This window comes from Panthera tigris, chromosome A1 (genome assembly GCF_018350195.1).
Source record: "Panthera tigris isolate Pti1 chromosome A1, P.tigris_Pti1_mat1.1, whole genome shotgun sequence".
Classification (NCBI taxonomy): domain Eukaryota; kingdom Metazoa; phylum Chordata; class Mammalia; order Carnivora; family Felidae; genus Panthera; species Panthera tigris.
The window spans coordinates 191,835,339-191,852,583 of record NC_056660.1 but is presented as its reverse complement, the minus strand read 5'-3'; the positions used below and the strand labels follow the sequence as shown (position 1 = coordinate 191,852,583).

Sequence of the window (17,245 nt, the reverse complement as noted above, 5' to 3'; positions counted from 1 at the left end):
GAGCATGCTTGCCCGTGCATTCGCGCCACACACCCACCATGCCCCACTTCTCTGCCATTTGAGAGATGCCAGAAAGCCAGGTTTTTATGTGAAATCGCTATGCTCTTACATGCTGGCAGCTGAGTCCATAAAACACCAGCACCACCACCATCATGAGAACCGATGCCAGTGGGCCAGAGACGAGCATGATTAGGGCCCAGGCCTGGAAGTGGCACACAGGTCACTTCCACCCGCATCCCCCCGGGCAGAGCTCAGGCACAGGGCAAGGCCGCCTGCGGGGGAGGCCGGGCAGGGTCTCGCTGTGCCCTCAGCAGGGAGGCCTCGCAGGTCAGTGAACGCGGCCGGCCGCTGCCTCACTGCCCCGTTGCTACCGTTGCTGCTGCCGTTGGTTCAGATCCCCAGCGTCGCCTCGCTGATTACCTCCCTGTTTCGTAGGACAAGACCCTGTACCACCCCGTCAGCGGCAGTTGCATGGACTGCAGTGAAAGTGACCACAGGATCTTCATGAACACCTGTAACCCCTCTTCTCTGACCCAGCAGTGGCTGTTTGAACACACCAACTCGACAGTCTTGGAAAAATTCAACAGGAACTGAGCCCTGGTGTCTCAGCGGGCCTGGTGGGGTCCTCTCCTGGCGCTTCCGGCAGCCTTCCCCTCCCGAGGGAGGCAGGGCTTCCGTGGGCAGCGTGACGTGAAAGGCGCTGGCCAACAGGTCTAGGGCAGAGAGGGCTCTGACGGCTGTAGCAGGAGGCCCACCTGTTCCTTGAGGCCCAGTGGTAGCCGTGGGGTGGACAACAGACCCCACATGAGGCCCCACAAAGAGCAGTGCCTGCTTTAATCCCTGACGGCATCATGGAAATCTAGGAGGGCCTTACCAACTTTGTCACCACGTTCCTTTGGGCATTATGTGGGAGAAATGCCAAGGCAGCCCTAGGCCACCCGAAAATGGGTCCTACAAGGTTAACTAGCCTTGAGATGGCTCGTATGTGACGGCCCTTTAGAAAGAGAAGCCCCTGTTGTCCGTCTGGGCACTTGTAGCACCTCTGCCGTCCGTCCGCTGCAGAAGGGGAGGGAAGGAGTCTTTCTTGGGGCCACTGGTTTCAGCCATTTAGTTTCTGCCTGTCATGGAGTAACTGAGTAACTACAGTTACTGCCCGGCTTCTGTTCTGTCACAGCCCCAGGTGATGCATTCGAAGGCCATACCTGGGCCCTCAGAGCATCCGGTACTGAACACTGGCCAGCTGCCAGGCCTGGGGTCGGAAGCGGGACCCCTAGACGTTCCTTTGCCGCCATGGGCACATGGGATGTCTCTCCTTGCTCTCTGGGCACAAGACAGCTCAGCCACCAGCTCTTCAGGGCTGGGTTTCAGATGACTTGGGCCCATGGAAAAGGCCTAGTAGAAGACCTCCAAACCAGATATTCTGGCTGAATTTCCCTTATCAGTGCTTCCATTTTCCTCTTTCTCTCTTGGGCGATTACCTGCCTCAAGAAAGGAGCAGATGTGTGAAGTGCTCACCTCACAAAGTCTGGAGGCCTCCAAGGTGGACCGGGGGCGAAATGCCCAGCCTCTGACCTCATTGCGGCTCCAGTTCTCACAAAGAACTCTAGAATTTTTATAGAACTGTATCATTGGATCACAAACTAGAACGCCACATAGGATTCTGGTATTCTAGCATCCAGTTGGGATTTCTAGAATGCTGCGATTTAAAAGAGCCAGCCAAGTGTAATATAGTTAAGGCATCCAGCCCCCAACCTAGAGACAATCTTTGAAATCCGAGGTTGGTGGTGTCGGGGGGGGAGGGGGTGGGTGACCCATGTCCGTCAGCTCGTACCGGAGGCCTCGGTACGACACGGTCCACAGTGCAGACCCGAAGCCCTGCACCCTCCACCGCCTTCACAGCTGCAGTGGAGGAGGGTCCCACGAACAGGCAGACACCCAGCTCCATGCCAGTCCCTCGTGTTTACCTTTTCCTTTGTTAATTATGTGTCGGACTCCCAGAGGGCTCCCAAGCTAATAGGAAGCATTTCTGTGACCAACCTGCCACCCACTGATTCAGAAATGGAAATCGCATTCTACAACCTATGGCTCCCACCAGCTAGTCCAGGAAATACTTGAAATCAGTGTTCCAATTAGAGCTGGGTCTCTCGATTGTGTCATTTACCAATTAAATGAGACATTAATCTGGGAACAGAGCCATGAATCTGCCTTTGAGATGCTGGCTGATCTCAAGGCCATCAGTTATCAGGGGCGGGGAGGCAGATAAAACACTCCTAACCACCACCACCCCAATTAAGCATATAGCTGGCAAAGCATCACTTCCTCCACTTCTGCCCCCACACACACCCTGCCCTGGCCACCTGTCCCCAGGAGAGGTGGCCCCTGTGCGTGCAACAGCTTGCTTGATCCCTTCTTGTTGATCCCTCCGTGTCTTTTCCAAACGAGTGCCATATCTTTAGAAGTGGCCCTCCATAGGAAGGAGTCCAAAGATGAGGCCCCTTCTGGGATCTAGGAGAACAAGAGTTGCAGTTTGGAGAACTGAGGGTTCATCATCAGAGAGCAAAGCAGCATCATTAAAATAAAAACTGTGCCTTTTAAAAAGAAAAAAATGCAAATGTACAGCAAATCCCTAAACTTGAACAATTTCCTAGTGCCTTGCTAGACAAACATAAAGGGGCAGGGTTGGGGGCGGGGGAGGGGAAACTTTCGTGGTAGTGTGTGCAGTTTCTGTTGGATGAGTGTGTGTTTCTTAACTTCTGATTTCAAGCAGGAGACGTTGGGCCTAGGGCAGGATCAGGGAGGCGGAGATGCCCCTCAAGGGCCAGAGGCTGGAGTTGTTCCAGTTCATGGCAAGTAACCCTCCAAGTTAAAAGGGCAGCTGGACAACTCATTTTGTCTGTGGCCTAGAAGGGCCTCAGCAACCCCTGGGAGAGGGCCCTGTTTGTAGACCATGCCTGGAGTCCCCCACCCCAGCCCCCACACGGAGTGCAATGCACTCGCTAGGTTTCCAGATGTCCCATTCCAAGTGGGTGACAGTGTCCTCGGCAAGACCGGGACTCCTGTGGAAAGCAGGTGCAGCAGCAAGCGGGCTTCAGCTTTCCTCCGTCCCATTATCTGCTTTTGCACCCTCGACTGGGGATGGGCAGGTCCTCTGAGCAGCACTTGCTGAGCCCTCACCAGGAGGTGCTGGGACTCGGCAAAGTGTGTAAGAGGGGAAGGAAGAGGTTCACGGCTCAGCTGACCAACTGACTGATTACAAATACCACTGGTTGCTTTGGCCTCCTTTTTGAAAACCACCTGTCTCAGAGATCCAGGTTCCTGCCCACACTGCCAGCCGATGCTCAGTACAGCAGCCAGGACCTGTGGAGACGCTCTCATCTGGGTCATGGGTGAGAACGTGGGCCCCTTTGCCTCCCTTTATTCTGAGCATGAGGTCACAAAACAGGGTGCGGCCAGAAAGCATCATGACCGTGTGGCTCACCAGCAGCCTTTCCAGAGGGGGAACTCCGGAAACATTTTGGAATACAGAGAGCCTCTTTGCTGTAAATACAAGGCCTTTGGAGGTGGCTAAATGTTCAGGCACACGTGTGAAAAGCCATTCTACCGTGTGCCTCCCCCTGGAGCTTTCAACTTTTAAAATAGTCCAGGAACCACCCCTTTCTCCCCTTGTGGAAGAATTAGTTCAGAGGCAGAGGGGGGCACTTCCACGGCAGGGGGGGCGGTGACATTAGGCCTAGGGGAGAAAGAGCAGTTCCTGTTGAAAATGCGGCATATAGATTCCCAAAGTGCACCCTATATTCACTTTCCAAACCTACCTGTCGAATTTCTCTCTCTCCTTAAGAAAGAGATGATACCCTTGAAAACGGATCCATGTTTCTTTCCGTGTATCTTCATTTTTCTAGTCTCTGGAATCTCAAAAGCGTGGCAAAGCACTTTACGGTAGTAACTGAGAATTACTATGACTGGGGATTCCTTGCTTCAGTGGTCTCTAGTGTGTACAGATTGGGCGATCTTTTATAATTCCTGGGAGGCAATGCGTTTTTAATGTTTTCTGAAGATTTTTAAGCGTGGGAGAGGGGCAAGGAGTGCAGTCCAATTCTGGAATTCTTTTCTACTTTCCACCGATGCTCTTTGTGAAAATCGAAGTAATATTTCAGTTCAAACTTGATCTTGAGCCAAGGCCAAGGCCCACTGCCGCCTCTGGGGTGGGTGTTGGACCTACATCCCAAGTGACAAGGTCCTCTTAGCATCTGCTCCCCAGATGGCTTTGATTCAGCCTCTCCAGACAACAGGGTTGAGCTCCTGCTCTGTTTTGGGCGTGAAGCCTGGGATCCCAAAGGGACTACAGGCAGGGAATATTGAGATGGCAGACTGGGATTCTAAACAGAGAGCTCAAGACCACCAACCTCTCTTCTGCCCGGAAAAGTGAGCCTTTGTGATGAACTGACTTACTGTGTACAATTGTGATTGTTGTTGAGTAAACCTCCAGACTTTCTCTAACGTGTTCTCTGGCTTATTCTTGTCACGCACCATTTTTCAGTCCGTCATTCCCCACGTATTCAGGGAGTGTCTGCTCAGTACCCAGGCCCTCTGCCAGGTACCGAACAAGTCCCCAACAGCTGTCCTTCTAGAGAGGAAGGTGGACCTCAACCAACCAACCAAGATGACTCTAGATGTGAGCAGGGCTATGAAGAATATAAACCGAGATGTCTCAGAGACTGGATTGGGAGGCAACATTAGGTAGGCCGGTCAGAGCGTGTCTCTGCGAGAGCCGAAAGACATGAGGGAGTCTGAGCCAAGAGGCAGTTTGTGGGAGAGAGTTCCAGGCAAAGGGAGTCACGACTGCAAGAACCCTGAGCAGGAGGGAGTTTCCGTGTTGAAGGCACAGGAGGTGAGCTCACAGGGTTAGGTGGGGTAGCCCACAAAGGGTCTGACAGACTACAGCCAGGAATGGAAGATTTCAGGGGGGCAGGACAAGGTGAAATGGCTTTATTTCTGATGCTCACCCATCAGCCACAGGTGTCTACCTACCAAAATATTACGATGCTTTTGAATATTAGATTTGTATCATTTGTGTAATACCACATTCTAGAAACAGCATTGGCTGGCCTGGCTCTGCAGATCCTGCCCCCTATCTAGACCTCAGTTTTCTGCTGTAAAATGGCCAGTTTTTGGATGATCCTTCCAGCCCCACCTCTGGTTCCCTGGTTGAAACTTAGTGTAGGACTACCGGTGACCGCCAGCCCAAGCTGCCTGCTGATGCTGTCACTCAGAGCCCACCAGAGGGCGCTGTGCACCACGGCTTGGAAAAGACAGATTAAGGGGGTGGAAATCTGTTCACTGGCCTTCTGAGCCCTGGAACCAAAAGATGGATATTGTTAATTTTCCTCTAAAATTTTAATGGTTTCTTTAAAAAGATTAAATTCTTTTACTAGGGACAGAGGAAGAGAGGGAAGAAGATTCCAGGTGCAGGGGCCGCATGTGCTAAGACCCTGTGGAGGGAACATGACAGGTATGAAGGTCAGTGAGGTGGGAGCAGAGGGAGTGAGAAAAAAGAGACAAGAAGGAAAGGGTGGGCAGAAGCCAGACTCTGCAGGGTCTTGTAGGCCATGTTAAGGCGTCTCTGAGCTTTATTTTTAAAGCAGTAGGGACCATTGGAGGGTTTTAAACTGGGCAGGGTGAGAGCATCAGATGTGCCCTCAACTGATGTTTATAGACAGGAATGACTTTCTCGAGCTGCTGGGCACATAGTTGGCACCTCGGGCCTGCAGAGTGAAAACTCCAGGGCAGCTGGCCCTCAGTTGCCTTCTCGAAATCACTGATTCCTGGGAGGAAAGGTCCTTCCCCACTGGGACAGGTGGGAGGATGGGGGGAATTAACATGTCTCATCCGTTCTAGCTCCTCAGCTCCCAAGCCCACGAGCAAGGGTAGAATCCAAGGTATCTAAAGCACTTAGCTGGACACACAGTGGGAGCTCTGTCAGTGGTTGGTGGCATACTTGTTCGGGAGCAGAGGCGGAGAATTTGGCAATTTGCCAACAATTTTGGATTTTCTCTCTCTCTGTACTTAGTTGGAATTGGGGATTGGGGGCTCCTGGCACTGAGTAAAGGCTCAATGAGTATTTGAAGAATGGACAAACGGGTGAAGAATACAGCTTCAGATTACACTTTAGGCTTTTATTTCCTCCACTCACAGCCCACAGGCCTTCTGATAGAGAGTGCTCCTGTATCCGTTACATGCTGTGTGTTCTTGAGAAAGTCCCTTCCCCTCCCTAGGCCTCAGATTTTCCATGACAATGGGGAGAAGGGGAGCAAAGTAGATAATGGTCAGCCCGTACTCTTACAGTTGTACAAATCCTGCATCTGGTATTTTGCAGTAGACCTGAGGTTGTTAGGGATTTATTTTCCAAGCTAACCTAGGGGATAGGAGTGGGGCCCCCTTTCAGTTCTGTTGGTGTCTCCCACCCTACGGCTTCTGGGCTATTGCTGAAGTGGGTCCAGGATTCAGTATCCAGAGCTCCCTTCCTGCAGCTGCTTACAGCTCTGCTAACCTCTGGCCACGGGCATCCGTTTCCTCTTTGTTCACCCTCAGTGCCTGGGCTGCCTGGCTTGGTGATCCTCGGGCCCATGAAGGTGCCCCAGGGAAGTCTGCAATCCTTACCTTCCAATCTGACTTGCTTCAGAGCTGGCAGGGTGACGACCCTTGGTGTGCATGCACGCACGCATACACACACACACACACACACACACACACACACACACATACTGCCATAGAAACAAAGGAAAACCTAGTGAACCCTCAGAGAAGCAGGTTTCTTAGCAACTTCACAGCTTTTGTTCATGAGCCACTTGGAATTGAAGTAGCATCTGATCTCCTGCCAGCTCCTGCCTGGGGATGGGAAGAAGGGGATGGTGGGTCTGCTTTCGCTGGAGCTAGAGCTAAACACCCCCGCCCCCAGCATTGGCCTCTCAGCCTGGGATGCTGAGGCTGGAATCCTGGGGTCTGGAGTCCTCATGAGGCTGGAGTCCACATTCTGGGAAAAGTCCCTGCTATGGTTTCTTTACAGCTGCAGAATCCCAGGGCTTGGTCATCGAGACAACAAATGCATACCGACATATGTACTGTGGGCCCATGGTGGTCCACGCTGGGTGCCCAGTAGTTGGCTCCACCTTTGTCCTCAGCCCTGGAAATACAGAGATGAATAAGGAATAATCTGTGACCTCTTTAGCCTAGTGATGAGAACAAACAAGGACCCAGAGACACCTGATTACCGCTGCACTGCTTGTGACTTTACCCCAGGCCTCTAGTATAAAACCGAAACTTCTAAGCCAGGTCCTAACAGTCCTTCCAGGCTGGCCCCTGCCTGCTTCTCCATCACCTCCCCAGCAGGGCTCAGGCCCTCACAGGCCAAGTCTTTCCCACCTCCAAAACCAAGTGGTCCCTCCACTTGGAATGTTCTGCCTCTGCTTGGCAGCTTTTTGTCAGAGTTTAGGTCCCAGCTTAGCTCACCCCCACCCCCAAGAAACTTCCGGCACACCCTGTCAAGAACAGGCCCACCCCACACACATCATTTTCTGGCATGCTGAGCACCTTTGTAGCCTCCTTCATGGCACTTATCCTGACATACAGTCCATTCTCCTTGTTCACAGTAGTTATGTTCTATTGAGTCACTGTGAACATGGAATCAGCAAACACGACCACGCCCCTAGGGGAAGCACAGGGGTAGGCTCCTGCGAGCCTCTGCTCGAAACATTTTCATCAAACGATCAATACATAACCTTGTTTTATGTGCATTTCTGTTTAAAGACACCTTATTTAATAATAGGTCACTAATTTGTCAACATCCAACTCAGGGCTAACACTGGAACTAATGCCTCAATGAAATTTACTTAACACACACATGTTCTCCATAGACACATCTTAGTGCTTAAGAACACCATACAGCACCTCAGCACCATGCTTGGGAGGCATTTTAAACCAAAATCACCAACAAAAAGCACAAAAATATGTAAAACGTGACACCACATTGCCCACGGAAAGGATACTTGTTTGGAGCATGCACGCTAGACCTCAGCTGGGAACGTGCATGTAGGGGGAACTCCAATTTTTTGCCACTCTGCACATGCACACGTCTGCAAGTGACCTCCGAGGTGCTTCAGGTGACCTCCGAGGTGCTGCAAGTATCGGTTCTGAGGTCACAAATCTATTTTGGTGAGTAGGCACATTTGCAAACACGGCATCAGTGTAATAATGAGGAGTGCTTTGATTATTTTATTCATTCGTTTACTTGTTTAGTGTCTTCTAGTCCACGGTTTTATCCCCAGCTCTCAGGAGGACTGATTTGGACCTCCGAAATTGTTGAGCTGCCGATGAACGCACCACCTATCTCTGAAATGTTAGTTTTGTGAAACTGATTAATAACCCTTATTATTTATGTCACCATTAGTTGCATATTTCGTTAAGGCCAAAACTAAACAGCTTTCCAGGGCTGACTTTTCCTAATGAAACTCATGGAAGACTGATATATGAATCTGAAGTTGTTCATTTTTTTATGGGCATTAGACCCAATGACCCAAATATCCAGTAACCCAAATAATTATGTGCAACCTCCTAGTATCAGCTGAATTTTTTCTTAGGAGAAGTTTGCTTGGTCATCTAGCATTAAAGAAAGGAGAAGCACAAAGGTTTGTTTCCCCATGACAGACTACACATACAACCCCACTCCCATACAGAATTGGTTTCTGAAAATGTGACCAATGTCGAAAGTAAAAAGTCAAACAAAAAATGTATTCCATCAACAGGGCACATTTGCTCCTAAGGAATAAAAAAGGGTTTATCAGTTTCAATTACACCTGCATTTTTGGACGCAATCTTTGATGATATATTTCCTGCCTTTCCTACTATATCTTCAATTTGATTATTTTTCTTTACTAATCAAAAAACATGCATAAGGAAGTGCCTGGCTGGTTTAGCTGGAGGAACATGCAACTATTGATCTCAGGGTCATGAGTTCAAGCCCCACAATGGGCCTAGAGCTTACTTAAAAAAAAAAAAAAGTGCTTAAGAACATCAAGTGGAGACTGAAGATTCATTCCTTTCAATAAATCCAATGACTCCTACCTTTATGTCAATTACAGTTAATGATACACATACTTCCTTTATTGAAATCTAATTCACCTAAAGTGTATAATTCAATGTTCTTAGTATATTTACAAGGTTGTGCAACTATCACCACTTCCTAATTTCAGAACATTTTTGTCCCCCGAAAAAGAAACTCTGGACCCATTAGCAGTCACTCCCCACCCAAGCTCCCCAGTCCCTTAGCCGCTGGTAACCACTCATCTGCATGGATTTGCCCTTTCTGAACATTTCATATAAATGGAATCATGGAATATGTGGCCATTGTGTCTGGCTTTCACTTAGCATAATGTTTTCAAGGTTCATCCATATTGTGTCAGTCCTTCATTCCTTTTTATTGCAGAATAATAATGTGTCTGGAAATACTACATTTTGTTTATCCATTCATCAGTTGAAAGACATTTCATCTCTCTGGGTAGATACCTAAGAGTAGAATGGCTGGGTCATATGGTAAGTCTACATTTAACTTTTTGAGGAACTGTTAAACTTTTTCCAAGATGGGTGCACCAATTTTGCATTCCTACCAGCAGTATGTGGGGTTCAACTTCTCCACATCCTCACCAATACTTGCTATTACCTGTCTTATGTACTATAGCTATCCTAGTAGATATGAAGTAATATCTCATTGTAGTTTTGATTTACATTTCCTTAATGATTAGTGATGTTGAGCATCTTTTCATGTGCTTTTGGCCATCTGTATATCTTCTTTGGAGAAATATCTATTCGAAACCTGTCACTCTTTCCACCATCTTTTCGTGCCGCCATTATGGCGTGCATGAATGTCCTGGCAGATGCTCTCAAGAGCATGAACAATGCCAAAAAGAGAGGCAAACACCAGGCTCTTAGTCCATGCTCCAAAGTCATCTTCCAGTTTCTAACTATGATGCTGAAGCATGGTTACATTGGTGAATTTGAAATCATGGATGATCACAGAGCTGGGAAAATTGTTGTGAACTTCATGGGCAGGTTAAACACGTGTGATCAGCCCCAGATTGGATGTACAGCTAGAAAAATGGCAGAATAGTCTGCTCCTGTCCCACCAGTTTGGTTTCATTTCACTGACAACCTCAGCTGGCATCATGAAGAAGCAAAACACACCAGAGAGAAAATCCCGGGGTTCTTTTTTCTAGGGATATAATACATGTGTGCAAATAAAATGCCTCAGTGGACTCTGGTACTTAAAAAACACGCAAAAAAAAATTTTTTTTAATAAAAAAACCTTTACCCCTTTTTAATTGGCTTGTCTTTTTATTGTTGAATGATAAGAGTGCATTATATATTCTAAATACAAGTCCCTTATCATATGTATGATTTGCAAACACTTCCTCCCATTCTGTAAGTTGTCTTTTCACTTTCTTGACATACACACACTTCTTATCACTACTCTTGGTGCTTTCATTTTTCCATCCACATAATTTTTTAAGATGAGGTTAAGATACAACAAAATAATGAAGCACTTTCCCAATCATTGCTGCACAGATGGATATGGAAATTGCCTGTGTGGAAACTGAACGATTAACAGATCAGCAGCACCACCTTTCCATCCTGCAATGTGAGGTCTCACTCTCTAACATGCAGAAATCTGAACCTGAGTACAAGGGGTGTCAGCATAAAATGGATGAAATAATAACTACCACTTAATGAACACTTACTATGTACGAGACACTAAGCTAAGTGCTTTACAATATCACTTTTGATCCTCACAATAGCCCTATAAGTACTATTATCATCCCATCTTACAGATGAAGAAAACTGAGGCTTATATACTTCACATAAGTTGTCAATGGTCCTACGGCTAGTAAAGTGGCAGAGCTGGAGTTCAAACCAGAGCCTTTGCCCTTAGCCACAGTGCCAAGAGCTACCGTTGGCCAATAGCCAGCACCTGTCAAGTGCCAGGTTGCAGACCAGAGCCAGGGGACACTTTCATGCGTCCTCAGCGAAATGAGGAAAATAGACTCATGCTGTGGACTTTTCATAAAGCTTAACTTATTCCATTTAAATGACTGTCCTTTATTCCGAGATTCTTCCAACTTTTTTGGTATTCCATACTTCCTGTTAAATTACAATACCAAAAGATGGTGTTTTTCTTACTATTATTAGAAATATAGGCACGTTGTAAAACATCCAATAGGAACAGAGGTTATAAAATTCAAATTCTGGGGTGCCTGGGTGGCTCAGTTGGTTGAGCATATGACTCTTGGGTGTCAGCTCAGGTAATGGTCCCAGAGTCATGGGATTGAGCCCCACATTGGGCTCTGTGCTGAGCATGGAGCCTGCTTAAGATTCACTCTCTCTCCCTCTGCCCCTCTCCCCCACTCATGCTTGCTCACTCTCTCAAGTTAAAAAAAATTTTTTTTTAATTTTCAGATTCTTCCTTTCTTCCCTTGACCTGCAGTCCCCACCACGGAAGCAACCACAATTACTAGTTTCTTGTGTTTCCAAATATGTGTATTTGGGTATAAAAATTTTAAGAAAAACAAATGGAATCCATACTCAATATAGTGCCCTGTATCTTTTTTATTACTTAATAAATGTCTTGGTAGAGTTGGACATAATTTATTGAAAAAATGTTTATGGGGTCCCTACTCTTGTTAGCTACCAGAATTGGAGAATTACTGTTGTATGCACTGGAGCTACAACAACAACAAACAAGGCAGACATGGTCCTGGACTTTGTGGAACTTATATTGCAATGGGAGAAACAGCCCCAGCACAAAAATAATGATAAAATAGAATCATTGAATATTGTGATGAATGCTAATAAGAAAAGACACGGAATGGAGCATAGCAATGGGCAGGGGCTGGGAAGAAAAATTCCTTTTAATCAGGGAAGACTCTCTGCAGAGGTGACATTTAAATTAAGACTTGGAGGATGGAGCCGGCTGTGGGAGGAGTGAGCGGAACAGCTTTCCAGGTAGAGGCAACTGCCAATGCAAAGACCTTGAGGTAGGGAGGAGTCTGGCTTATCTGAGGAACTTAAGGAAGAATAACAGAGCTGAGGCATGGGAAGGGGGCAAAGAGATGGCAGGAGGCACTGTCAGAATGCACTGGGAAGCTGGTGAGGGGCTTAAGAGAAGTGGGGCAAGGTTTGGTTTGTATAGATGCTCCATCAGGAAAGAGTGGTTTAGGGACCAGCTCATAGGCCAGTGAAGCACTTTAGACACAAGGTGATGGTGGCCTGGGCTGAACCGCTGGCCATAGGAAACGAAGCAAAAGGGACAGATTCTAAATATCTATTGGAAGGAGAAGAAAGTGCCTCAATGATGGGTGGGCTTGGAGTGGGGTGAAAGAAGAGAGAATCAAGGGTGGTACAGGTCGCAGTTAACGGATTCGGTTGTCCGAAGCTTTTAACTTGAACATTTGGTCTGCGATGCCTCTGGAGCATCTAAGCTCCAGAGGCTGTTTTCTGGAGCTCTGAGGAGAGGCCTCAGCTAGAACTATGGAGTTGGGGGTTATCAGCCTGTAATTTTAATTATCTGAAGGTAGACTTGGGGATGGAAAAGAATATTACAGTTACTGAGTCAAGTTGCCATTTTAAAACCTAGCTTTTATTAAAGGCTTTATGTTCAATTTACAAATCTTGTTATTCCTTTATAAATCTGGTGATTTTTCATATAAAGATAAGAACAATCACTTTCACTTATTCTTTGATTACTGTTGAATTAATTCTTAAGTTTAGCAGATTCAATCCTCCTTAAACATTTAACAGGCTTACAGATTTAATTAATCAAATTTCCTTAGACATTTCAGACTACAATTACAAATTTAATATGTCTGATTTTCTCAAACACTTTAAATGCCCAACAGGGCAGACTTACAAATCTAAAAAGCAAGATCTTTCAAGCACTTAAGGAACTGTTGTAAATTAATTACCTAAAGTTATAAATGTAGCAAAGCAGATTCTCTTGGCCATTTCAAGAATCTCAAATCCTACACAAGGCAAAACAAGGATCACAGAAGCTTCTCTCTGTATTCATTTCTTCATTATCTGAATATTTCATTATATTTCCTTTCTGGAGTTACAGATTTACTCCCCCAGCAGAAAACTCAGAATTTTTTCCAAAAAAAAAATTGTTATTTAAAACCAAACTACATAATAACAGGGAGGAGAGATTATAAATATTCCTTGAAGAAAGACTATAGGATTGTCTATAAATGGTAGTTAAAAGAATGTGCACCGCCCTTCCCCCCCCCCCCCCACACACACACAAAATTACACAGAAACTGAGGGTGTCAGTCTGGGTCCAATTAAGAGAGAGAAATCACACAGTAATTTGAACAGAGGAAAGCTAATATAAAGATTTATGAATTATAACAGGGCACAGTAGTAAAACAGTAAAGAGAACTCTAAAGAATTCAGGAGCAGCAGATAAGGAGCATCCCCTACCCCAAGAGCTGAGATAGAGAACCCGTCTAGGAACATCTCCAAAGGCAAGGGAATTAAAAGCAAAAATGAACTATTGGGACCTCATCAAGATAAAAAGCTTCTGCACTGCAAATGAAAAACAATCAACAAAACTAAAAGACAACCGATAGAGTTGGAAAAGATATTTGCAAATGGCATGTCGGATAAAGGGCTAGTATCCAAAATTTGTAAAGAGCTCACCAAACTCCACACCTGAAAAACAAATAATCCCATGAAGAAATAGGCAGAAGACATGAATAGACACTTTTCTAAAGAAGACGTCCAGATGGCCAACAGGCACATGAAAAGATGCTCAATGTCACTCATCAGGGAAATACAAATCAAAACCACACTGAGGTACCACCTCATGTCGGTCAGAGTGGCTAAAATGAACAAATCAGGAGACTATAGATGCTGGTGAGGATGTGGAGAAACGGGAACCCTCTTGCACTGTTGGTGGGAATGCAAACTGGTGCAGCCACTCTGGAAAACAGTGTGGAGGTTCCTCAAAAACTTAAAAATAGATCTACCCTATGACCCAGCAATCACACAGCTAGGAATTTACCCAAGGGATACAGGAGTGCTGATGCATAGGAGCACTTGTACCCCAATGTTTATAGCATCACTTTCAACAATAGCCAAATTATGGAAAGAGCCTAAATGTCCATCAACTGACAGATGGATAAAGATGTGGTTTATATATACAATGGAATACTACATGGCAATGAGAAAGAATGAAATATGGCCTTTTGTAGCAACGTGGATGGAACTGGAGGGTATTATGCTAAGTGAAATAAGTCAGGCAGAGAAAGACAGATACCATATGTTTTCACTCATATGTGGATCCTGAGAAACTTAACAGAAGACCAGGGGGGAGAGGGGGGAAAGTTAGAGAGAGGGAAGGAGGCAAACCATAAGAGACTCTTAAATACTGAGAATAAACTGAGGGTTGATGGGGAGTGGGAGGGAGGGGAAAGTGGGTGATGGGCATTGAGGAGGGCACCTGTTGGGATGAGCACTGGGTGTTGTATGGAAACCAATTCGACAATAAATTCCATAGAGAGAAAGACAGACAGACAGACAGAGAGACAGAACCCATCTAGGAAAAGGAAAAGGCACCATTCTCCCCTGCTCCAGGGGCAATGCCAGGGGAAAATCTGGCGAAGAAGCTGTGTGTACTGTAGCAGCCTGGCACTGGATGTAAGTGCTGTTTTGAAAAATATCTAAGGGCAAAATATATGTGGGAAATGTAGACCTCTCATCCGTACCAGTCAACTTTGGAGCCAACATCACACACTGCCTTGTATAGACACCCAACTGTTTTCTGGGTATGTGTCTGAGCTCCCCCTGCTAGAAGATATTCTCTTTTAGGGTAAAGATTATGTTTTATTCTTCTCTTGTGGCCGACCCTGAAATGGGTGTATGTAATACGTTCAATAATTTACTTCTGAATGTATGAACTCTGAGTGAGGCATTCTATTAAACTGTGCCTTTTTTCCTATTAATTTTCATCCTATATTTTCCTACTATAAAGGCAATAATTGCTTCCTGGGGAAAATGCAAAGGTAGACCAAAAGGAGAAAAATATCAACCATATTTCCACTACCCATGATAATAATTACTATTAGAACATTAGTACTTTGGTAGATTTCATATGCACAAATAGTTGCTTTCCTTTTTTTATTTTTTAACTTATATGTACACACATATCTCATATGCAATTTTAAATCCTGCATTTTTAAGTTAACATGAATACAGCACTTCTCCAACTCATCATCAATTCTTTGTTGAAGAGTCCATGATGAATTGTTCTATATAGAAAACATTTACAGTGATGTTGAAACTACCTTAAATGTTGAAAAGATCATAAATAACTGCAAAATATCTCACTCTGAAGATGTTAGGTAGTTTACCTAACCACTTCTCTTGTGGAACTTGAGGTTCTTTTTCTATTTTCCTTTTATAAATAATCCTACAATGAACATCGTTGTTTAAATTTTTCTCTGGTAGGCCAATTTCCTGAAATGGCTGTTCTGCATGTGAAATTACTAGACGAGAGAGTACAAATACATTCAAGGTCACTGAAGAAAATTTAAGATCACAGAGCATCTGCTCCTAAACATGGAAACTGGTAGCTTTCCCTTTTTCATCAGGGCACAAACCAAAAACCTCTTTAATGCCAAGCCACCTAGTACTACCAAAATAGGTACAAGTGCTCACCTAACACTCCCGCCCCCTGAACACCCCCCACCCCCACCCAGGTCAATGCTACCCATCCCTAAATGATTGCGTGACCAAATGACCCTATGACCCTGGGCTAGTCCCTTTGGGCCTTTGGTCATTGTTAGTCCCCAAGTTGCCCAGCAGAGAGGTGGCCTGACTAGGGGTGCTAGACTAGATTTTCCGAAGGCCCTTCTGGGTGTGTGATGCCCTGGGTACCTAACCCCAAGCTCAGGGGCTTGCTAGCTATCGTGGATAGATCGGGAGGCTTAAAGCAATAGAAGCTACAGCTTACAGAGCTTCAGGGAAGGCTCAAGATACAGCAAGCCCTTCCCCATGCCGAGATTGGCCCTTGATCCTCCACTCCAACCTTTTCTCCCGGTCTTCCGCAGTCCCCGCTTCCCCGCGCGGTTCACCCAGTCCACCCTCCAGACGTTATACTGACTTCCGATTCTTCCCAGCCGAAGGGTCACAAAAGCCCCGTAGGGGTTTTCTTCCTCCCTCTCCTCTTTCGGCGCCGACCAAGCCAGTCCCAGTCTCTACAGTCTGAGGTCTCCGCCACCCTCCAGCATCCGACTACCTTGCAATACCCGCCATCAGACCCCCATCATCTCCTCTGCACGTCTTTCCACGTATCTGTACCGGCTTGTCCCTCAGTCTTTCCCGCCATGCCTGGCTTTCTGTGCTGTTTCATCCACCCTATCTCCCATCGGTCTGCGGGTCCTCTGGCCCTGGTCCTGCGGTTTTTACCTTCTCATGACAGAACCTCTATCCTCGTCAGGTACCCCCTCAATGCCCCTCCCTATGTTTGTCCCTCGGCGCCCCCGCCCACGTCTACACTTCAGTACGCCCCCGATTGTGCTCCTCCGTTCCCGGAATCTGGCCCTCCGTCCAGCCAGGCCCCTGCTCACTATCCCTCCCCGAGCCTGAAGAGTCTGCGGCCCGGTTCCCCTCCCGCACCCGGGTAACTCTTCCCTCTTCCACTTTCTCTACTTTGAACCCATCCCAGCAGAGTCCAGGAAGTAGCCTGGCGCCGGAGACTGGCGGCGGAGGCGCCCAATGGGGTGCGCCAGCGGCGGCAGGGGCCCCGCCCACAGAGCGAACGAGGCCAATGGCCGCGCGGAGGCGGGACTTCCGCTGTCCCGCGGAGGGCGGGGGAGCGAACTGTTGTGGTGCGGTGTGTTGGGCGGGCGGCGGCCGGGTGGCCCAGGGGCTGCCGCGGGACTCGGGGCGCAGCCGAGCTGCTGCAGGGGTGGAGCGAGCCGGACGCGCCCCGGGGCCCGGGCGCCGCGGGTTCGAGGCCGGGTCCCGCGCGGGGAGGCCGTGCCACCCCGGCGGAGCTGCCCGGCGGCGAGTTTGCCCCGCAGCCGAAAGAAGGCGGGAGCCGGCGGGGGCCCTCGAAACCCCCTGGCAAGCCGGGCCCGGAGTCCCCAGGGAGCGGCTGCTTCCTGGGACGCCCTCCCGGACGCCCCCGCCGAAGGGTAAC

The 17,245-nt window shown here is 47.3% G+C and overlaps 1 protein-coding gene and 1 long non-coding RNA gene across 3 annotated transcripts in view; one reads left to right on the top strand and one right to left on the bottom strand.

Annotated features, from left to right (window-relative positions):
* The window catches only part of GALNT10 (polypeptide N-acetylgalactosaminyltransferase 10), a 221,672-nt gene extending 217,175 nt beyond the window's left edge, over positions 1-4,497 (top strand). For both annotated transcript variants that reach the window (XM_042993828.1, XM_042993835.1), the window contains one exon: positions 436-4,497. In XM_042993828.1, the coding sequence (XP_042849762.1) occupies positions 436-594 (159 nt within the window). In that variant the 3' untranslated portion in view covers positions 595-4,497. The remainder of the gene's footprint in view (positions 1-435) is intronic.
* Positions 4,498-6,790: 2,293 nt separating this feature from the next.
* On the bottom strand, positions 6,791-16,501 carry LOC122240774. The gene is made up of 2 exons (XR_006220514.1): positions 16,340-16,501; positions 6,791-7,180 (listed from the first exon to the last, which is right to left on the bottom strand). It is a non-coding gene; the product is annotated as an uncharacterized LOC122240774 (long non-coding RNA).
* Positions 16,502-17,245: the final 744 nt, after the last annotated feature.